At 46.6% G+C, this 24,292-nt stretch overlaps 1 protein-coding gene across 1 annotated transcript in view; it reads right to left on the reverse strand.

The window, feature by feature from the left end:
* LOC142249997 (fibroleukin-like) overlaps window positions 1-23,653 on the reverse strand; it is a 30,686-nt gene extending 7,033 nt beyond the window's left edge. Inside the window, exons 1-2 of the mRNA XM_075322061.1 lie at window positions 23,590-23,653; window positions 20,199-20,759 (exon numbers count right to left, since the gene is read on the reverse strand). Of these exons, the coding sequence (XP_075178176.1) occupies window positions 20,199-20,759; window positions 23,590-23,653 (625 nt within the window). The remainder of the gene's footprint in view (window positions 1-20,198; window positions 20,760-23,589) is intronic.
* Between the last annotated feature and the right edge of the window lie 639 nt (window positions 23,654-24,292).

Genomic DNA, 24,292 nt, shown 5'->3' on the forward strand with positions numbered 1-24,292 from the left:
AAATTGTTTTTCATTCTAAGGACACTGACACTTTATTATCTTTTATCATTGCTGCTTTAAAAATTGAAAAAAAATCCTAATAATTTCTCGGATTTATTTTTGGCAGCGATCTAAGGCTATAAAAAAGCTGGTTTAGGAAATGATGTGGACGGAGCCTAACAACCCCCTTTGGGCTTCTTCTAAAAGTCTCCAATTAGTTCAGCTTTATTCTGCAATTTCTTGAAGGGGCCATATTGTATATGGGAGTAATGACTCGGATTTTCCCTATACATCTGGCCTCCTAATAATACTGAACTGGCAAATGCACAGCCCTAAGCTAAGGACAGAGTGGGGATTGTGTGGAGCGAACGCTCTTGTCTTTGTTTATTGGAGCCGGGACGGTCACATCAGAAAGCTTGGGTCCAAACTCTTCCAACTCCGGAGGACGTCAGCGCTTGGAGGGGCTCGTCGGAGCATCAAAGACCGGACAGCATTAAATGAGCCGCACAATGCTAATTTCCCCTTTGTTTGTTTTTTTCGCCTTCCACCTCAATAACTCGCACAAAATCTTAACTAATCCCTTTTTGTTTTAATAGATGTGATACTCATAACACAAGAAGCACCAGATGGATAGATAGATAATTATAGGGTTAAAAATAGACACAAGTCCATTGAGTTCATCCTATCTAACATATTGATCCAGAGGAAACAAAAACCCCACGGGTCAGATGCTAATTGCCCCATATTAGGGGAAAATCCTTCCCTGCCCCAGATGTGGCAATCAGACGGGTTTCTTGGATCCATGTCCCATCATTTTCCAGGCCCTCCTTGAACTTGTTTAGTGAATTGACCATTGCAGCATGTTGTGTTACTGCTTGTACAGTAAAGAATCCTGACACTCACTGCTCATACAGGAAAGAATCCTTACACTGCTCATACAGTGAATAATCTTTACATTCACTCCTTGCAACTTACTGCTCGTACAGTCCTTACAATCTCGGCTCATACAGTAAAGAATCCTTACATTCACTGCTCGTGGAGAAAAGAAACCTTAAAAAGAAACTGCTCCTACAGTAAGGGATCCTTAAGCTCATTGCTCATACAGTAAGGGATCCTTACACTCATTGCTCATACAGTAAGGGATCCTTACGCTCACTGCTCATGTAGTGAAGAATCACTACACTCACTGCTTGAATAATAAAGAATTCTTACACTTGCTGCTCGTAGAGAAAAGAAACCTTACAATCACTGCTCGTAGAGAAAGGAAACCTTACAATCACTGCTCGTAGAGAAAAGAAACCTTACAATCACTGTTCACACAGTAAGAAATACTTACACTCTCTGCTCATACTGTAAATTATCCCTACACTCACTGCTTGCATATTCAAGTATCCTTACACTCACTGCTCGTAGAGAAAAAAAAACTTACACCCACTGCTCACACAGTTAGGAATCCTTATAATCACTGCTCATACAGTAAAGAATCCCTACACTCACTGTTTGTATAATAAAGAATTCTAAAGGCCCTGTCACACACACAGAAAAATCTTTGGCAGATCTATGGTTGCAGTGAAATCATGGACATATTGTTCCATTTGTACACAGCCACAAACCTGGCACTGATTGTCCACAATTTCACTGCAACCACAGATCTGCCACAGATTTATCTGAGTGGGTGACAGGGCCTTTATACTTGCTGCTCGTAGAGAAAAGAAACCTTACAATCACTGCTCATACAGTTAGGAATCCTTACACTGTCTGCTCACACAGTAAAGAATCCTTACGCTCACTGCTCATACAGTAAAGAATCCTTACACTCACTGCTCATACAGTAAAGAATCCTTACACTCACTGCTCATACAGTAAAGAATCCTTACACTCACTGCTCATACAGTAAAGAATCCTTACGCTCACTGCTCATACAGTAAAGAATCCTTACACTCACTGCTCATACAGTAAAGAATCCTTACACTCACTGCTCATACAGTAAAGAATCCTTACACTCACTGCTCATACAGTAAAGAATCCTTACACTCACTGCTCATACAGTAAAGAATCCTTACACTCACTGCTCATACAGTAAAGAATCCTTACACTCACTGCTCATACAGTAAAGAATCCTTACGCTCACTGCTCATACAGTAAAGAATCCTTACACTCACTGCTCATACAGTAAAGAATCCTTACACTCTCTGCTCACACAGTAAAGAATCCTTACGCTCACTGCTCATACAGTAAAGAATCCCGACACTCACTGCATGTATATTAAAGAATCCTTGCACTCACTGCTCATACAGTAAACAGTCCTTACACTCACTGCCCATGCAGTTAAGAAGCCTTATACTCACTACTCATACAGTACAGAATTTTTACACTCAGTGCTTGTCCAGTAAAGAATTTCCATCTGCCATATGGAAAGGCATATACATAAAACCTCAACATTGAAACTGCAACAGTAAGAATGAAAAGTCATGACATTCTTGAAATCACAGGTATGGAGACGTTACTGATCTGCAAATGATCAAAAAAAGGAAACAATATTTTTAAAATATCTGGATTTATGCAGTGTGGCGTATGAGCCATGTGCAGAAATCCCGGCCCTTAGAGCCTCGGCAGCTATCAGTAAGGTTATTAACGCATTTGAGCAAATCATCAAGATCCTCTGCTGGCAGCTCCACTGACGTCCCAGATATGAGACAAGTCCGGAGACGCTGCAGCCATGGTGGCACGTTCAGGGCTCACAGTAGTACGGGAAGCTGATACAGAGAGATACGAGATAATTAATAGATAAATAATAGATTTTTCTTAGCACAGTGATGGGTGATGGGTTTTTCCTCCTGCACACACATGGAGAGGATAGCTCTGGCAGTTTATTTTTCTGCCGTGTTCTATTTCTTCATTTCTTGCTGATTGTTTATAAACAATACTAGCTGTAGTACCTGGGCGTGTCCCAGGATAGTAGCTGTCTCTCTGTCTCTCTCCGAGTTTCTGTCTGTCTGTCTCTTTCTGTCTGTCTCTGTGTTCCTGTCTCTGTGTGTCTGTCTCTGTCTGTCTGTATCAGTCTCTCTGTCTGTCTCTGTCTGTGTCTGTCAGTCTCTTTCCCCGTCTGTCTCATTCCAGGTCTGTCTCTTTCCCCGTCTGTCTCGTTGCAGGTCTGTCTCTTTCCCCGTCTGTCTCGTTCCAGGTCTGTCTCTTTCCCTGTCTGTCTCTATAACCGTCTGTCTCGTTCAAGATCTCTCTCGTTCCAGGTCTGTCTATTTCCCCGTCTGTCTCTTAACTTGTCTCTGTTTGTTTCTCTGTCTGTCTGTTTCCCTGTCTGTCTCTGTCTGTCTGTCTCTTTCCCTGTCTGTCTGCCTCTCTCTGTCTCTTTCCCTGTCTGTCTCTGCCTGTATCTTTCTGTCTCTCTCTATCCGTCTCCCCAGTGACATCTTATTACCTCACACATAAGCTTCTTATACTAACAGTTTATTTTGTTCCTATAGCAACCAATCACAGCTCCAATTAATAACCTAATAACTCGCATCTCCATTGACTTTAATAGAGGCAGGTTTTTGGAGAGTAACTGTAAAGAGCGGGGTTAAATTTTCCCTGTTAAAACATAGTCTATGACGTTCCCTGGGTCACATCGGGAGTCTGTGCAAAATTTTGTGATTGTAAATGCGACGGTGTGGATTCCTTTAGCGGACATATACACACATACACACACATACACACACACACACACACACATAGATACACTCAGCTTTATATATTAGATAACAGCTCCTGACTGCTGTATCATTGTGGTCACATTTCCCCTTCTCCTCTGGGGCGGATGATGGAGGGTCTTTCGCAGGACTTAGTTCCAGGTTCTTGCTCCCGGGGTCCTGACTGTGCGCCCCGGCCCTTGTTCTCGGTTTGGAGGTGGAAACCTTTCATGTCTTCCCTCTAATGATCTTTCAGTATAATTAATGACTCTTCCAGGATCTCACAGAAGCCGCTCGCTTTGTCTCCTCAAAGGCAGCAGAGCCCATTGTGTGGCGGCCATGTATGTATAGTGCTGGTAATTGGCTGTGCTTGGCGTCCGGAAAGAGAAAAACACAATGGCACTATTGGCGAACTACACGTCCCATAACGCTTTAGATCACCAATATTGAATAAAAAAAACAATGATTTTTCAATGGTGGGTTATTAGTTATTAAGGCTGAGAAAATGCGCAGGACCATCATAGCCACCCTACAGCCCCAGCAGCGGACGGTCCGTCATCACCGCGCCCGCAGACGTTACCATCCGGCCTCCTTACATTGTCTGTCACCATAAGCTTCCATAGCCAGTAATTACAGGGTGGCGTCTCACCGGAGGGCGTAAACTGTTATCAGGTGATTGTTTTATGGTACTGCTAGCTAATACTATAGCTGGGATGAAAAACACCACTCTGTAAAAGTTTGGGCACCCCTGGTAAAAACTGTTATTGTGAACAGTTAAGCAAGTTGAAAATGAAATGATCTCTAAAAGGCATAAAGGTATAGATGACACATTTCCGTTGTATTATAGGCAAAAAAAAAAACTTTTACATTTTAAAAATTACAAAAAGGAAAATGGGACAATGCAAAAGTTTGAGCACCCTTGGAGATTTGTGTGGTCAGATAACTTTGGCTAAGGTTTCAGACCTTAATTAGCCTCTTAGGCTATGTGCGCACGTTGCGTAAATTCATGCAGTTACGCTGCGCTTTGCAGCGCAGCGTAACTGCATGCGTCCTGCGTCCCCTGCACAGTCTATGGAGATTGTGCAGGGGCCGTGCGCACGTGGCGTCTCAGAGCGCAGCGCTTCGGCTACTGCCGAAGCGCTGCGCAAAAAGAAGTGACATGTCACTTCTTTCCTGCGCTTTGCCGGCAGCTCCTGCTCTGTCTATGGCAGGAGCTGCAGGCAGAGCGCATGGAATCGGCGCTCACTACGGACATTTCTGCAGCGATCTAAAGCGCACATGTGCTCTTCAGATCGCTGCAGAAATATCTTCAGGGCTAGTACGCAACGTGCGCACATACCCTTAAGGTTATGACTTGTTCACTATCATCGCTAGGAAAGGTCAGATGATGCAAATTTCACAACTTTATAAAAACCCAGCCTCCTCTAACCTTGTGCCAAAACACATCAGCCATGGTTTCTTCTAAGCAGCTGCCTAGCACTCTGAAACTGGTGGAGGGCAACAATGCAGGAGGAGGCTATAAAAAGATAGCAAAGTGTTTTCAAGTTGCCCTTTCCTCGGTTTGAAAAGTATTTAAGAAATGGCAGGTACCAGGATTAGTGGAGGTCAAGGTAAGGTCTGGAAGACCAAGCAAACTTTCTGTTAGAGCTGCTGGTAGGATTACTAAAGAGGCAAATCAGAACCCCTGCATGACTGCAAAAGACTTTCAGGAAGATTTTGCAGACTCTGAAGTTGTGGTACATTTTTCTACTGTTCAGAGACCTGCACAAATATGGCCTTCATAGAAGAGTCATCATCAGAAGGAAATCTCTCCTGTGTCCACACCATAAAATTCAGCTTCAGAAGTCTGCAAAAGAACATCTAAACAAGCCTGATGCGTTTTGGAAACAAGTCCTGTGGACCAATGAGGTTAAAATAGAACTCTTTGCCCACAATGATCAACATGTGTGGAGAAAAAAGGCACAGAATTTCAGGAAAAGAACATATCGCCAACCATTAAGAATGGGGGTGGATCAATCATGATTTAGGGTTGCGTTGCAGCCAATGACACGAGGAACATTTCACAGATAGAGGGAAGAATGGATTCAATGAAATTTCAACAAATTCTTGATGCAAACATAACCCCATCTGTAAAAAAGCTGAAGTTGAAAAGAGGAGAAAAAAAGATGACTTCTACAAATGGATAATGATCCTAAACACACGTTAAAATCTACAATAGACAACCTCAAAAGGTGCAAGATGAAGGTTTTACAATGACCTCACAGTCCCCTGATCTGAACATCATTGAAAATCTGTGGCTAGACCTCAAAAGAGCAGTGCATGCAAGATAAGCCAGGAATCTCACTGAACTGGAAGACGAGTCAAGAATCTCACAGAACTGGAAGACAAGCCAGGAATCTCACAGAACTGGAAGACGTCTCCAAGGAAGAGCAGTGCATGCAAGACGAGCCAGGAATCTCACAGAATTGGAAGATGAGACAAGAATCTCTTAGAACTGGAAGACGAGCCAGGAATCTCATAGAACTGGAAGACGAGCCAGGAATCTCACAGAACTGGAAGATGAGCCAAGAATCTCAAAGAACTGGAAGACGAGCCAAGAATCTCAAAGAACTGGAAGACGAGCCAAGAATCTCAAAGAACTGGAAGATGTCTCCAAGGAAGAGCAGTGCATGCAAGACAACCCAGGAATCTCAAAGAATTGGAAGATGAGCCAAGAATCTCACAGACCTGGGAAACGTCTCCAAGGAAGAGTGGAGCATGCAAGACGAGCCAGGAATTTCACAGAACTGGAGACGAGCCAGGAATCCCACAGAACAGGAGACGAGCCAGGAATCCCACAGAACTGGAGACGAGCCAGGAATCCCACAGAACTGGAAGACGTCTCCAAGGAAGAATGGATGAAAATCCCTCAAACAACAATTGAAAGACTATTGGCTACAAAAAGCGCTTACGAGCTGTGATACTTGCCAAAGGGGGTGCTGCTAGGTACTAACCATGTAGGGTGTGTAAACTTTTGCATCTGCCCATTTTACTTTTTTCCTAATTTAAAAATATAAAAGCTGAAAATATTTATTCATTTTTTTTGCCTAAAATACAAAAGAAATATCATCTTTAACTTTAAGTGTTTTACAAATCATGTCATCTTCAACTGGCCTAACTGTTCACAATAACAGCAATTCTGACCAGGGGTGCCCAAACTTTTATATGTCACTGTATCTACATTTCTTCGATCTTTCCATGTGAAGCTGAATTTCACCAGAATTTGCTGGTTGTGGTTTAGGTCTTTTCTAATTTGGTAATTGCAGCATTGGACATCGCCCTCATGGGTAGACCTGTATGGATGATGGGCGGAGGACAGTAGTTGAATTTCTAGGCAGTCGCCTTCGGTGCTGTACTGACATGAATGGCAGACATGTTGGAGGACTGCGGCGCCTCTTCTGGGGTTGGAGGTCTCTAGCACAGCCTATTAAATGCAAAAAGAATAATTCTTGAAATACTGGATATTTTCTTCAGAGTTTTAGCTATTGAAAATATATTTTCATAAAGAAGAAGCTTCTGAAGGAAATCATTAATTCTTTATTATTCCCTATGACAACTCTTGACGTTGCAAATTTCTGTTGTATATATGATCAGTAAAGTAGCTTTACAATCTAGACGTTATAATGGATTGACCATCCTCAGGATCCATCATTATTCAGGATCCCTCTGATCAGCACAAGAGGAAGAGAACTGAGCCATGCTGGAAGAAAGAAAGACATCACATCTTTCTGTAGCATCATGGGAAAGTCAAATGAAATCAGCCAAGATCTCAGGAAGAGAATTGTGGACTTGCACAAGTCTGGTTCATCCTTGGCTGCAGTTTCCAGATACCTGAAGGTGCCTCGCTCATCTGTACAAACAATTATACGCAAGTACAAACAAGATGGGAATGTCCAGCCATCATTCCGCTCAGGAAGGAGACGGGTTCTGTGCACCAGAGATGAATGCTCTTTGGTCACACATGTGCATATCAACCCAAGAACAAGAGCAAAAGACCTTGTGAAGATGCTGGCGGAAGCTGGTAAGATTATGTCATTATCCACAGTGAAACGAGTGCTGTATCAACATGGGCTGAAAAGCCAATCTGCCAGGAAGGAGCAATTACTCCAAAAGAAACAGAAAAAAGCCAGATTAATGTTTGCAAATGCACACAGGAACAAAGACCTTAATTTTTGGGACCTGTCCTGTGGTCTGCTGAACCTAAAATTGAACTGTTTGGCCATAATGACCATCGTTACGTTTGGAGGAAAAAGGGAGAAGCTTTGAAGCCTAAGAACACCATCCCCAATGTGAAACACGGGGGTGGTAGCATCATGTCGTGGGGTTGTTTTGCTGCAGGAGGGACTGGGTCACTTCACAAAACAGATGGCATCATGAGGGAAGAAGATTATGTGGCAATACTGAAGAACATCTCAAGACATTAGCCATTTTTTTTTCAGAAATGGGTCTTCCAAATGGACAATGACCCGAAGTTACTGCCAAACTGGTTACAAAGTGGCTTAAGGATAACAAAGGCAATGTTTTGCAGTGGCCATCAAAAAGCCCTGATCTCAATCCTATTGAAAATTTATGGGTAAAGCTGAAAAGACCAATGTGAGCAAAGCGAACTACAAATATGGCTCAGTTACACCAGTTCTGTCAGGAGGAATGGGCCCAAATTCCTACGATCGATGGTGAGAACCTTGTGGAAGGAGATCCAAAATGTTTCCCCTAAGTCATACAGTATAAGAGCAATGGCACCAAATACTAATGACATGGAGGGAAACTTCACTGTGCAGAAATTAATAAAAATGCCTAAAATGACCCGAAGTTACTGCCAAACTGGTTACAAAGTGGCTTAAGTATAACAAAGTCAATGTCTTGAAGTGGCCATCACAAAGCCCTAATCTCAATCCTATTGAAAATTTATGGGCAAAGCTGAAAAGGCCGGTGCGAGCAAGGTGACCTATAAACATGGCTCAGTTACACCAGTTCTGTCCGGAGGAATGGGCCCAAATTCCTACCATCGATGGTGAGAAGATTGTGGAAGGAGATCCAAAACTTTTCACCCAAGTCACACAGTGTAAGGGCAATGCCACCAAATACTAATGAAATGATTTTGCAGAAAGTAATAAAAATGTCTTAAACATTCTCTCTCATTATTATGGCATTTGGCAAATAGAAATAATTTTGGCTCCTAATTGACCTAAAACGGGAAAAGTTTATTCTGATTTCATGTCATATAGTGAGAAAAACCTGCAGATGTGTCTATATAGAGAGCGGAGGGAAAAACCTGCAGATGTGTCTTTATAGAGAGCGGAGGGGAAAACCTGCAGATGTGTCTGTATAGAGTGTGGAGGGAAAAACCTGCAGATGTGTCTATATAAAGAGCGGAGGGGAAAACCTGCAGATGTGTCTGTATAGAGAGCGGAGGGGAAAACCTGCAGATGTGTCTGTATAGAGAGAGGAGGGAAAAACCTGCAGATGTGTCTTTATAGAGAGCGGAGGGGAAAACCTGCAGATGTGTCTGTATAGAGAGCGGAGGGGAAAACCTGCAGATGTGTCTGTATAGAGAGCGGAGGGGAAAACCTGCAGATGTGTCTGTATAGAGAGAGGAGGGAAAAACCTGCAGATGTGTCTTTATAGAGAGAGGAGGGAAAAACCTGCAGATGTGTCTTTATAGAGAGCGGAGGGGAAAACCTGCAGATGTGTCTGTATAGAGAGCGGAGGGGAAAACCTGCAGATGTGTCTGTATAGAGAGCGGAGGGGAAAACCTGCAGATGTGTCTGTATAGAGAGTGGAGGGAAAAACCTGCAGATGTGTCTGTATAGAGAGCGGAGGGGAAAACTTGCAGATGTGTCTGTATAGAGAGAGGAGGGAAAAACCTGCAGATGTGTCTGTATAGAGAGCGGAGGGGAAAACTTGCAGATGTGTCTGTATAGAGAGCGGAGGGGAAAAACCTGCAGATGTGTCTGTATAGAGAGCGGAGGGGAAAACTTGCAGATGTGTCTGTATAGAGAGCGGAGGGAAAAAACCTGCAGATGTGTCTTTATAGAGAGCGGAGGGAAACTGCAGGATGAATTTGATGGACGGTGACGAACACTTCTCCAAATATGACCCAGGGGTTCGGCTGACAACCGGCGGGGACTATTTGCCTCCTGACAGTTTTTCCGAAGACGTCGGATTCCTCTTTGTCCACAACCAGATGATAAGTCTTAGTTCTCACTTTACCTCTGATTCACCTCTGAGATGATAAATGAAGGTGATGGGATCCCGGCAGATGAGACCGACCCTGCAGAATGGCGCTGCGCAGCCCCGGCTCGGGTAACACTAGAGTCCATCCATCCTGCACATCCTGCGTCTGCGACACTCCGACCGCAGATTTATGGCGATCGCGCTCATAAGGAAGAAAGCCGGCAGGTTCCCCGGTGGGATAAGACCTTAATCCCGCGGAGGAAAAGATGCATCATATCCTGAATAGCGAGGAGGCCGGAGGATTCTTGTGTCCATTGGGAACGTCTTGGTTTGATCAAGGAGAATGATAAAGATCTATAAATCTGCAGTTCGGGGAATTGGGCGTCATGACGGTGGAGAGTCCGGCCGCTGGAGATGATTAACCCCTCACTCCCCATGACAGAGTGACTGCAAGGTGAACGATCGCTTACCTGATCCCGAACACATATTAATTATTATTATTATTATTATTTATTATTATAGCGCCATTTATTCCATGGCGCTTTACAAGTGAAAGAGGGTATACATACAACAATCATTAACAGTACAAGACAGACTGGTATAGGAGGAGAGAGGACCCTGCCCGCGAGGGCTCACAGTCTACTATTAATGAGGTTTTCCTTCAAAAATTAATATTAAAAAAATCTTTATCCCTTAGTGAGAGTCATCAGAAGGGGGTCCGGCAGCCCAGACCCTCATCCATGGCCAGGGTCAAGTGTGGCACCATGGAGCAGCTCTCGCCATGTCCATACATTGCTCACAATGCCAACTGAGTTTACTGAGAACTATGTAATGCCTCATTTCTCCTGTGGTGGCGCTGTTGGGAAATTAAAAATTTGCAGATGGTTCCTAAAGATGATCACAGGGGGGTTCCAAAAACACCATGGAATCGGCTTCCAAAGAAATGGACAATCCGTCTAATACCAGTCCTAGCGGGTTGTCCGGCATCTTCTCTGCGTACAATGTCAACCCTTAGCACTGGTGATGGGGAAACGTTAGGAAAAACAACCCCTAAAACTTACAAGGGTGGTCAGGGACAAAGATAATGATGACTTAGGGGATCAATATCAGATTCAAGGCCCGGTCTGACAACAGGCACCCTATAATCAGCTGGTACCAGTTCCTGTAAAATATCCAGGTGGTTGTCAGAAGTGCACAGCGCCATACGCTCTGTGGTGGCCGTTCTTGGGTACTGCAGCTCAGCTCCTATTAAAATGAATGTGATCTGAGATACTGTCACTCAGAGTTTTGCTAAAAACTCGCCGAGCGTCATGGTGGCATCAGACGCTGTTCCCATTAGAGATTCTGACACTCCACGCTAAGCTGTCTCTGGTGGTTCTGAGCTTCACAGGTGGGCTTGGGCGTCGACCAGCTGTGGGCTCATTTTTGGTTAATCTAGCCTGCTTGTTGCTTCAGGGACAGTAGCATAGCTACCAGGGGGGCAGATGGGGTGGTTGCCCCGGGCCCCAGACTTGGAGGGGCCCACCCGGAGCTACTGCTATCCAGGGCTGAACTGGAGGAATTCGCTGTACGAGCACTGCAGGGGCAAAGGAGAACTAATCAGCTCCTGCCCAGACGGAAGACCATACCTGACCTACTATTGGTAAAGGACCTGTGATGATGTCATGCACATGTGACCCTTGTAGGAGAAGCCATAGTTTTGCCGGGCAGGAAGCAATAGGAGGTAATGGAGGAGCTGGAGGAGATGTGGACACATGTGACAGGGAATGAGAGAACAGGGGGACATGGGGGTGCAGGGTGAGTGGCATATGAGGGGTGCAGGCTGTGACAGAGGGGTGTTTGAGAGAGGTTTAAGGGGGTACAGTGTGTGGTATATGGGGGACACTGGGCAGGTTGTGGGAGATGGGTGCAGGATATGTGGGATATGGGGGGCACGATGTGTGAGTGAGGGGGCAAAGTGTGGGGGATAATAGGGTGCTGGGTGTGTGAGATAAGGGGGTGCCGGGTGTGTGGGATAAGGGGGTGCCAGGTGTGTGAGATATGGGGTGCCAGGTGTGTGGGATGTTGAGGTGCAGGTTGTGTGGTACATGGGGATGCAGACTGTGTAAGATATGGGGATCCAGGGTCTGTAAGGGATTTTGTATTGGATTGCAAGGTGTGAGGGATATGAGAGTGCAGGGTGTGTGAAATATGGGGGTGCCGGCTGTGTAGGATATGGGAGCTCGGGGTCTGTAGGGGATTTTGGATTGTAAGGTGTGTGGGATATTAGTGGTGCAGGGTGTGTGGGATATTGGGGTGCAAGGTGTGCAGGGGATATTGGATTGTAAGGTTTGAGGGATATTGGGTATATGAGTGGGACAGTGTGGAGGCCATGTATCATAAAGGGGACAGTGTGGGGTCATGTTTTGGTCAAGGAACATAATGGGGCTAATATATTTTCAGGTGCACAGTATAGCGGTTATTTAGTACACAGCATGTGCAGATATTTTTTATTTAGGTGTAATTATTATGAAGGCAGTAGAAAAAGGCGGATTGGGTTGGACACAGCAAAAGCAAATGGCAAAAGTCATATTTTTAATTAAACTACATTAAACAAATAAAAAAAACCTAAATTGTGTGCATTGGGGAAGCTAACGCGTTTTGGACCACAAACCAAATATTAAAAACAGTCCTTAGTCATAGGACTAAGGACTGTTTTTAATATTTGGTTTGTGGTCCGAAACGCGTTAGTGCCCCAATGAACACGATTTGTTTTTTTTTCTTTTTTTAATGTAGTTTAATTAAAAATTTGACTTTTACCATTTGCTGGTGCTGTGTACAACCCAATCCGCCTTTTTCTACTGCCTGCATCTTTCCAGACTCAGCCTGTCTTGTGGACACTTTGCACCTGAAGTCCTGGAGCACGCCTGTAGCACGTAAGCTGAAAACATTTTTTCATAATTATAATGACATTGTTATTTTTTATGGCATCGCGTTGGGATGTGCTGCAGAAGACCGGAGAAGATGGAAGTCTGCGGAGATGAGCTGTGGATGTGAAAAATCATCATGGCGTCTGGACCAGATGAAGAAGAATGGGGTGATCCAAAAAACAATCAGATAAGTCACCAATAAGGTACCTGGATCTAAGGGGCATTTATACTGGGCAATTGCTGCCTTTAAACAACCGTCGACTGGTTGGTTATATGATGATCATGACTTGTGAATCCTCATAGCTAGTACACAACACGCTGTCTGGTTTTCTAGTGCCGGCGGTGACAGCGGCCGTCGTGACCATACGTGTGCAATTTGCAGACTTCTGGCCACATTCCGACTAGACGTATGCGGCCTTTCTCAGTATACTTGCATCACATGGTAAACCTGGACAATCCCTTTAATATGCCCCTAATGAGCATGTTGTAACATTGTTTCCGGTAGCATGTCTCTGTGAATTTTGCAAGGTCACACAGTCCGTGAAAAATTGGTGCATGTTGTATCTGTGAAAAATACAGATAGAAACACATACGTGAAACAGACATCTGAAAGAGGCTTTAGTCTGATTTACCAGTAGGGGGCGCGATCAATTTAAGTGCTTAGGGCAGCATGAATGGGAACTATGGTCCTGCCGCTACACTGGTCTGTATTACTGTGCACATTCATTCTGACAATTTTTGTTTTTTCTAGGACCACTCGGTCCGAGAATAAAATTGGACATGTGCGCTGCCTCATTGGATAACATTGGTCCAAGTATGATCCAATGTTTTGTTGGATCGCACTCGAAATGAAAATATGGTCGCCTGCATAAGGCCTTAGGGTGCGAAACCATAATTGTAAATATGTTAGTTAGGGCCCCACTCAAATGTTTTGCCACCCCTGAGCCGAACCCCTAGCTACGCTTCTGTTGAGGGATCACATGTTGTTAGAGACCTATCACATTTGCTCCCTTCCTTTATAAGATGGTGGCATCTGTTTTCCCATGTCGACTATAGCTTTAGCTATATTGGTCTGTGTGATGTTTTGTTCCAGTCTTGCTGGTGATTATTTTGCTTTGTGCTTGGAGTTGTAGTGAAATTCTCCTGTTATCTTGTTGTTTCCTCCCTGCTCTTATTTTTCTCCCTATTGTTTGTTGTCTAATACCTCTCTGTGAGCGTGCTGTGTGATAGTGTCAAGCTACCACTAGGTAATGCTGGGACTCAAGTAGAAAGAGAACTCCTGAGTGCAGTAAGACAGAAGCCCACTAGAGGTCGCTAACACAAGAGCAAGGATAGTCGCAGGGTCTATGCCGGGATGTCACATCTGAATCGAGGAGAAAACAAGCCAAAAACAAAGAACAGAGCCGAGGTCGGATACCGGGAGAGCAAGAAAGCACAGGGGAGTGGATGATATGGCACAGGACCGGAGTCTGGAGGACAGGGAGGAATGGAGGTAAAGTTGGGAAGGAGGGACAGAGGTCAGGACAGTCCGGGGAAATGGAGGTCAGGTCAGTTTGGGGAAATGGAGGTCAGGTCAGGTCAGGCAGGAGAGATAGAGGTCAGGACGAACAGTACCGAATAGCAGGACAAGAAACAGAGAGCCTCTTTCAGGAACAGTGCACGCAGCAGGGCCAGAAATATTAATGGCGTCGTCCTGGAGGTAGCAGCACCAAGATATGGTGGCATGACCCACGGAACGAACAGGCCCCTCCCATGGGACCTAAACCCCAGAGGCAGGTTTCATGCACTAGCTCAGGAATGGCGGAGCAATGCATGAATCATGACAGATACAGTTTTGGTTTCCCCTGTTTGTCTATATCTGTGGGTTTAACCACCCCTGTCCCAGCCCTCCCCTTGGTTGGAGGAGAGGGGGTATTAGATCAGGGCTGGCCAGAAGCAGGGCAAAGAAGGTGGCTCAGACATCCTCACCTTCAGAGGTATCTCTGGGATAAGGAGCCAGTCTAGGAGCCCTGGTTCTCTGTTATCTCCATACACACCATGACAGATACCCAAAAACGGCCTCTCCATAATGGCAGTGGTATACGAGCTGTAGAAAATCCTTCCTCCACTTTGCAGGCTCCGGATCAAGCACACCAGGTTGGTAGAACCAATAACTGACTTGAACTCTTGCCTAAACAATTGCCTGGATGAGGCAGATCTTTCCATCCTCCGCTTCCTCTTTTTTTAGTCTCATTTTCCTTCTAAACGTTTTTAACATTAAATCCTGCCATTCAAAGGGGGGTTCACAACTCAAAAGTTCATAGCGGCTGATGTCATAGAAACTGCTAAGACGCTCAGAGGGGATTCGAGGTAACCGACGTCCCCAACAATAAAACGATTCAGTGCGACTTAAGATGGAGACGCTCGTACAGGAAGGGGTTAACTCATTAACCACAGATCACTGCTAATGTACAGGGCGACAGACGGGGGAGATTTCCTCAAAAATGACCCAGATATACTGTATATGAAGTCACTGTATGTAGAAAACGGCAAGACCATAAATATATACACTACTCACGAAAAGTTTGGGATTTTTAGCTTTTGGGTGAAATCTATATAAAACTTAAAAAGTTCCCGCTACAGTGATATTTTATCCTGACAGTCGGGCATTTATGTAGAAGGAGCAATGGAGATTTCTCCAACAATTTCTTGAAGCAAAAGCCAACAGTGGTGAGTATACCTCCAAAAATGTCAATGTCTCAATAACTTGTCTTGTAGCCTTGGGCATCAATTACGGCTGACAGCGACGCCTCCTGGTGGTCACAAGTGGAGTTATTGTCTGTGGAGACATGGCATCCCACTTTTGATGAAGTGTGGCCTTCAGGTCATTGAGGTTCTGGGTTACAGAGTTATGGCCTCTACACGGCAACTCAGCTGATTCCATAGGTTTTCTATGGGATTCAGGTCTGGAGAAAGTGCAGCCGCTCCATTTCAGGTCCCCCCAGTCTCCAGCAGCCATTCTCTTATCATGAGACCTCCATGAGCTGGAGCATTGTCCTCCATGAAGATGATATTAGGCCGATGTTGTTCATGCAAAGGCACAATGACTGGATTATTGATGTTATTCCAGTAGTGGGGGCTGTCACTGTATCATTCACACAGCAGCATGATGAGGAGGACTGTTTAATACCAATTCTAATTGATCCCAAAAATTTATTGGGTGATTCATGGATCAAACACCTGTTGTGAATCTTGTCATTAATTTCCTTGTAAGAGAACAGAAAGTTGTTCAAAAACTCCTGAAACATTGAACAGTTGGACATATGCATCCAAAAGATTAGAGGTCACATTAAGATCATCTGTAAAGGTTAGAGGGCGTTTGTGGATCATCCTGAAATTTCACCCGAAAGCCAAATATCCTTAACTTTTTGTGCATAGCTTAAAACAAATGAATTTAAGATCATGTTGGAAAAATGATTACACCCCAAAGAAAGTCATAAGAGCAAAGTTTACACTCTCCAGCAGATGAATGATTTTAGAAGGGCCTATATTTAACAAACAAAACCCCTGAGCAATGGCACCACATGAAAGAGAAATGTCACAAGAGTTGAGAAAGTAAATAATTTCTTGTTGTAATATAAGTTGTATTGTCATCTTCTGTTGGTTTATAGTTATAAATGGATGAAAGACCTTGAAAACCTGACATTCGATATTCTGCACAATATCCACATAGAAGATCTGGTTTATCGCTTCCATGAACCGAGAAGCTGTGATAATGCAGTCATGAAATATTATAAAATCAACACAAAGGAAGTGCCACAAAGGAAGGGTCGGTCTTGGAACGCCAACATCATCCTGGGTGCCTTAGTGATTCTTAGACATCATATTGCAGGGACTAGTAATTCCCAGAGACACGAGGGTGGCGGAGAACATTTGGGCTGCTCTGGTCCGTCTACCCCAGAAAGCTGAAGTCGACGATGGACCAAGGTAGTACAAATCTTTCCTGACACATCCTGCCCGGGATTATGACCTTGTGATACACAATGAACTGTATATTGTACACTCATATCGTGGAAGAGTAGGAAACTCTTGTGATTAAGATTTCCTTTACTGGGATCAGAAACTCACTGTACACAGAGTAAGAAGACATTTCATTAATAGTGATGAGCGGGCACTACCATGCTAATGTGGCGCCCTGGGCAAGCCAGGACGTCACAAGCACTACACCAACACACCCCACACTCCCGGTCAGGCACACCGAAGTCAGACAAAAACCCTTGTTGCCTTCCTCCAGGGGCTGATGTTCACACCAGGGGGTGGAGCCAGGCGGTTGGCCCCGCCCACCGAGGAGTTCACAGTCCTGGAGGTGGAAAAGTAGGGAGTTGAGTTTTGGAAGTGAAAGTGGAAGGAGGGAAGTAGCAGTTGAGCAGACAGAAAGTGGTCCGGGTGTGTGGCCCGGACAGATCAGCAAGGTTGGCAGACGGTAATGACCGTCTGCAGGTGTGGCCTATTGGAGCTTGCCGTAAGGACCGTGGACGGGCGGTGGCCCGGCGGTACCGGACCGGTACGCAAAGAGAAGCCAGCACCATCCGGCAGGGGCTTACGGACCCCGGCAAGGCTAGGAGTCGCCGTGAATTTGCCAAATCCGTTAGCGAAGGGAACCTCCTGGGTTTCCCAGCAGCCAAGTCCCGACAGAAGGCAACCGTCCAACCGAGAGAGGGAAACACAGTCACCGCCAAGGCTAAAGTTCCCAGGGCCAGAGCCTGCGGGCAAAAGGGGCTCCTTCAGCACCCATCCAAGCTGGGGAGCGGGTTACCGGTGGGAACCCATTGGAACCGTACACGTTACACAGGTGCAGGGAAAGGCAGTCACCATCAACCTGCCGGGAAGAGAAACACCGCAGCCGTCTGTGGGACCTGTCCATCCAGCTGTTTGTTTTACCGGAGACTCTGTGTACATCGTTGGCTGAGTGAGTACCACCGTGCCGTACGGCACAGCGCTGCCCCCGCGACCCTGCACCTCACCAGGCCCCGTAACCCGCCTGCCATCCATCCCTACCCCATCACCGGGCCCCAGGACAACCAACCCCCTACCCACGGAGGGGAGAACTAACAACAAAGCTGCTCCCTGTCACCACTCCCGGGATCCCCGTCCAGAGCAGCGGTGGTGTCACCAATCTCACCACAACCGTGGGTGGCGTCACGGACAATACCAAACCCCCACAATCAAATCCCCCTTTTCACTCATGGGCGAGGAACGCCGCTCGAGTCCCCGGGATCCGGCCCACCGCTCGAGCCACCATCGAGCAGCAGCAGCAGCCGGACCCGAGCAGTGGGAGAGCGCAGCGTCCCCTCCTCCGCCCGCGACACTCTGGTGGTCAGTACTCGTAACTAGTGATGAGTGAACACTACCATGCTCGGGTGCTCAGTACTCGTAACTAGTGATGAGCGAGCACTACCATGCTCGGGTGCTCAGTACTCGTAACTAGTGATGAGCGGGCACTACCATGATCGGGTGCTCAGTACTCGTAATGATCAGTTGGATTCTCAGATGGGCATGACTTGAGTACATACAGTAAGTATAATGGAATCAATGGGTAACACAAGCATTTTTTTGGGAAATCTGGAAAAATGCTCAAGTTCCCCATTAACTTACATTATATTCGGGTTCTCATGTCGCGCCCATCCGAGCAGCCAACTGTTCATTACGAGTATCAAGCACCCGAGCATGGTAGTGCTCGCTCATCACTAGTTACGAGTACCGAGCACCCGAGCATGGTAGTGCCCGCTCATCACTAGTTACGAGTACCGAGCACCCGAGCATGGTAGTGCCCGCTCATCACTAGTTACGACTACTGAGCACCCGAGCATGGTAGTGCCCGCTCATCACTAGTTACGAGTACCGAGCCCCCGAGCATGGTAGTGCCCGCTCATCACTAGTTACGAGTACCGAGCACCCGAGCATGGTAGTGCCCGCTCATCACTAGTTACCAGTGCCGAGCACCCGAGCATGGTAGTGCTTGCTCATCACTAGTTACGAGTACCGAGCACCCGAGCATGGTAGTGCCCGCTCATCACTAGTTACGAGTACTGAGCACCTGAGCATGGCAGTGCTCGCTCATCACTAGTTACGAGTACCGAGCCCCCGAGCATGGTAGTGCCCGCTAATCACTAGTTACGAGTACCGAGCTCCCGAGCATGGTAGTGCCCGCTCATCACTAGTTACGAGTACTGAGCACCCGAGCATGGTAGTGCCCGCTCATCACTAGTTACGAGTACTGAGCACCCGAGCATGGTAGTGCTCGCTCATCACTAGTTACGAGTACTGAGCACCTGAGCATGGTAGTGCTTGCTCATCACTAGTTACAAGTACTGAGCACCCGAGCATGGTAGTGCCCGCTCATCACTAGTTACGAGTACTGAGCACCCGAGCATGGTAGTGCCCGCTCATCACTAGTTACAAGTACTGAGCACCCGAGCATGGTAGTGCCCGCTCAGCACTAGTTACGAGTACTGAGCACCCGAGCATGGGAGTTCCCGCTCAGCACTAGTTACGAGTACTGAGCACCCGAGCATGGTAGTGCCCGCTCATCACTAGTTACAAGTACTGAGCACCCGAGCATGGCAGTGCCCGCTCATCACTAGTTACGAGTACTGAGCACCTGAGCATGGTAGTGCCCGCTCATCACTACTCATTAACCATGGGTGTGAGCCAGAAATATCACATAGTGTCCTTCACACATCAGTCATTTTCTTCTTATGTAAAAAAAAATGTTTTACCTTTCATCAGTGTTTTTGATCAAAGTCATCAGAATTTGGGCAGTTTTTCTCAGATGAAAAAAAAGAACTGATGGAGTTTCTCCAGCTTCTCTCATCAAACATGGGTGTCATCCGAGTTGATGTCTGATTTTTTTCATGGCCCTATAAAGTTGCATTGTTGAGTTTGATCCTACCTGCAGATAAATGTTGTAGAAGCCACGGTATTTTCATGCGGACTACTTGGTCCGAGGAATAAATTGGACATAAGAACAACCCCCAGACTATCATAGTTACATGTACTGTGGGTGAAAAACACTCGTATGAGAAAAGCTCTAACTATGAAAGTCTGAAGACCCCTAACTTAGGAGATGACAACCTACTAGAAGAGACCTACGTGTTATCTCGGGCACATCTAATTCACCAGACAAGACATCTATTTTATGCTCATACTAATTACAAGTCTCTATCTTCAAAATTTCTTGAGGAACCTTCCAATCATTATTGTTCTGTGGGTCCGATGGCCACCACCCCTCACGTTTATGGACTCAATGCATGTAACTCATTTTTGAGGTTTCATTATCTATGTTTTTGAGTTTTTGTATAAGTATATGGAATTATTACTATCGTCTTATGTAACGTTTGCTAAAAATTGGCACCAACGTCCAAGGACTCACCTAATGAAGAAAGCTTTTGGACAGACTCGTTACAAGGCAGTTCACATCCAGACAAGATCCCCAAGAGTAGCACCACCAAGGAGTTGAGTCTGTCTTCCACCTTGCTGAGATTCGTCTTGCTTTCCTCCTGTAACTTCTGGAATAAGGAGGTCACAGATTGGAGATTTGACTCCAACAGAGTCAACCTTTCCCCGACGCTCTTGGGTTTTGGATTTTGAGGTCTGGCGTTCCCTTCCGTTCCGGACTGTTTGAGGGTTTGCTTGAACTCTTGGTTCCCTTCTTGGTGGACCTCCTTCAGTTCTTCAGGAGTAGGTTGCTCATCTGGAAGAAGAATATGCAGTCTGCATCCTTGAGGTCCGTCACAGTTGGCATCCACAGGTGGCATGGCTACAAGATGCTCAAAGCAACCTGTGTCACTGCAGTCGGGATGGTCAGCCGCCTCCAGATCTGGCCGCAGAAAGAGGACTACAATCCATAGCATCTTCTGCCATGAAGGGACTTTCATTGCCACTGCTCCTGGACTCTTTTCTATCCTCTTAGTTGGTATCTTGCATGCACGGACTGGAAAAAAAAATAACCTGTGCAAACTCTCTTCACTTTTTTTACAGGTTGGGCAATGTCCCTCTGTACACAACCCTTCACAGGCTGGGAAATCCTCTGAAAGAGCTTCAAAGCAAATGAAGATAGTGTGTGTGTGTGAGGCATGTATCAGGGAGGAGGGGGCTGGGGGCTAAGGGGGGTGCAGCGCGGATGAGGGCAGAGGAGGGACTGGAAAAGTCTCAAATAAAGAACACTTGAAGCTAAGATTAGCATCTTGCAGCCCATTGAAGAGCAGCCTTGGTTGTGTCTAGGTGAATGGCCCCGTCTGATTATTATTATTGTGCGCACTGTTTGCCTGCGAAGACTTGACTGGGAAGGGTGGATTCCCAAATGCAGGGAATATCCCAGGTATTATCAGTATTACCGCCAAGAACCGAGCGCACTGCGCCGGATAATGGCGCGATACAAAGTGATACAACAGTAAATATAAAGACGCAGCATAGCCTTCATTAAAGGGGTTGTCCGGTATTAGGAAATCATGGCCACATTTTTCCTATCAGTGGATTACGCCTGGTATTGAGGCTCAGTCTCAATATTACACATCCCAATCTTTCTACAGACGGAGTATGAGATTGGGGGTCCCAAATCCATCATGTGAATGGATCAGGGGCAGCTCCATTCTAAGTGTATGGGACTGCTAAAGACATCCAAGTGCCACGCTCAGGCCACTGCTGTCACGATTAATCTGTGTTCACAATCCATATACCAGGAGTCCTAGCTGCCCAGACATGGAGGTTAGTCCAGATAGTGGCATTTCAAGTTAGATTTTTAGTCTAGCTGCCCAGACAAGGATGTTTTTAACCTATATAGTGGCATTTTAGTTAGGGACCCGGAATATTGAGATTTACCGTGCCGATTGGTTTCCGGGCTTACATGCATTGGCCAATTCATAAACTAAAAATCTCATTTTTTCATATAGCAGTAATGCAGTACCAGAGTTCCCTTATACATTGATGGCATTTAGTGTGCGGCTGTATCCATTTTGTATTTGCTAGGTTTTTTCATTTTTCAGCTGGCACCTATACACACTTGTAGGATGTGCAGGTCAGTCTTTTGAAATATTTGCAGTCTCAATATTACACATCCCAATCTTTCTACAGACGGAGTATGAGATTGCGGGTCCCAAATCCATCATGTGAATGTGTGAAGCCCCTCGGGTGTTGTATCGGTGCATACCTTCAGGGACTCCACGTAGCTGGATCTGGTCACAGGTAGGGAATCTTCGGTTTTGATCGTGACGCCACTCTCAGTATTGCGGCCAGTAGGGACCGCCACTGCAGGTTGAGGGTCGCCTGGGGCTGATGGTGTGTGCAGTTAGTTGGAATAGCCTCCTGAGAGTGAGGCAAGCCCCAGGGCCCAGTGTAGGTTTGTAGTACCACAAGTCGCAGAATGACTCACACAGGCAGAGCTGTCTTTCAAGGGCTTTACTCACATTTGATGGCAGGGTGAGTAGCCCGGGCGTAGCTGAGATGAACCAGGTGGGAACCAGGTATCCTTCAGGCTGACTTTCTGAGGGTGACTACCAACTCGCCTTCCTTAGCCCTTGGTGGTTTGGGGTGACCCCGACTTTGAGTCCCTATGGGGGTCACCCAGGGAAGATGCTGCAGCCTCTCTCCCCCTTTTGTTTGCCGTTTGCTTGTTCCCCGGACCAGGCCACTCCAGCTGCTTGCCTCCTGTGACCTATGGGCCCTCACTGCGGTTACGTGGCTGCGGCTTTTGTGGTGTTGTGGTGTGGGCTTTGAGAGCCCCACACCGGAAGGTTTAGCAGAAGAAAGCTGGATCTATCTTCGCTTCGGGATCTGCCGCCCGGTTGGGCCTGGTGCTCTCTAGCAGTCTCCTTACTTCCCACTCCGTGCTTTCTCTCTAGCTGAAGCTGGCTTTCAGGCAGCACTCCTAGTTGACCGTTCTCCCCCGTCAGTAGCCACTGCGCGGGCGCTGTTAGACAGCAACAGCCCCACAGGTCTGCTCCTCACTGAGCCCTATGGAGTTCTCCTCTAACTGACTCACTGCTCCTCCTCTCCTGTTCTTGCCTACGCCACCTAGCAACCAGATTCTCTTACCACACCCCTTGAGAGGAGATGGAGGCTTTTGGCCCCCTCCACTATTCCAGTGAAGGTCAAGGCCTTTCCCCCTCCTGGGATCCCCAGGGGTCCTCTCATGGGTACATGTGTGAGACCTGATCACTATGCGCCTGTGTTCCACACCCCTGTCAGCCTTCTGGATTACCTGTATTGTACTGTCCCCAGCATGGGTGCAGTACTCAGTGGTGCCTGACCAGGTCAGGGGCGCCACAAATGGATCAGGGGCAGCTCCATTCTAAATGTATGGGACTGCTAAAGACATCCAAGTGCCACGCTCAGGCCACTGCTGTCACGATTAATCTGTGCAGAGCATCTTGCACACAGGTGATGCTCTGCTGCAGCTTCCTGAATTATGTAGCCAGAAGTGACATTATTCCTCTGTGCAGAGCATCTTGCATTTGGAGATGCTCTGCTGTGTTTCTTTGAGCACTAGCTGACAGGTTCTTTCACAGCGCAGGATTTCATGCAGGTTTTGAGAGGTGCTGATTACTCAGGTGTTCCACCTTCCTGGTAATTGCTCAGTTTTATTATCGAGCATGCTATCCTAGAACGTCACCAGTCGTACTCTCTAGTTCTGCAGTTGTACTCTTGGCTTGTGTCTCTGCTAGTGTTCTGATCTAAGTTTTCTGACCCCAGACTGTTGATTGACTCCTCTCTGCTCACTCCCTGTTCATGTTGTTACATCCTGGCTTCTGCCCTCGGACCATTACTTGACCACATCTCTGCCCGCTCCCTGTTCTTGTCGTTACGTCTTGGCTTCTGATCTTGGACCATTATCTGACCACGTCTCTGCCCGCTCCCTGTTCTTGTCATTACCTCCTGGCTTCAGACCTCGGACCGTTACCTGACCATGTGTGACACGCTGGACTAGCCAGGTTGTCACAGGTAGTCACACACACACACACATGCCCCCCCCCTCTTAGTAAGGTGACAGCAGCCAAACTACAAAATCCTTGTCACCTCCCTCTGGATTTGATGTTCACACCAGGGGAGCGGAGCCAGGTGGTTGGCTCTGCCCACCAAGGAGTTCACAGGCCCGGAGGCGGGAAAAACAGTGGATTAGCTTTGACAGTGGAGTGGAGTGAAGTTCAAGGGCAGACCTGTGCCTAGGTCTGCCATAGTCTACACCCGGTGTCTGGGTTGGAGCCCAGTCACCTCTGGCAAGGAGGCAGACAGTGGTGGCCGCCTGCAGGAGCTGGGATTACAGCCGGTGGAACCGTAGGGACCGGGGACGGGCGGTGGCCCGCCGGTACCGAACCGGGGAGCCGATTGGAAACTGGAGCACCAGGAGGGGTACTCAGACCCAGTACGAGGCCAGAAACACCCGGACTGCGTCAAATCAACTGATTCAGGACTGGACTTAAGGACCTATCCCACCTAAGACCCGACGTAAGACAACAGCCCAATGATTAG

Source organism: Anomaloglossus baeobatrachus, chromosome 8 (genome assembly GCF_048569485.1).
Source record: "Anomaloglossus baeobatrachus isolate aAnoBae1 chromosome 8, aAnoBae1.hap1, whole genome shotgun sequence".
Taxonomy (NCBI): Eukaryota; Metazoa; Chordata; class Amphibia; order Anura; family Aromobatidae; genus Anomaloglossus; species Anomaloglossus baeobatrachus.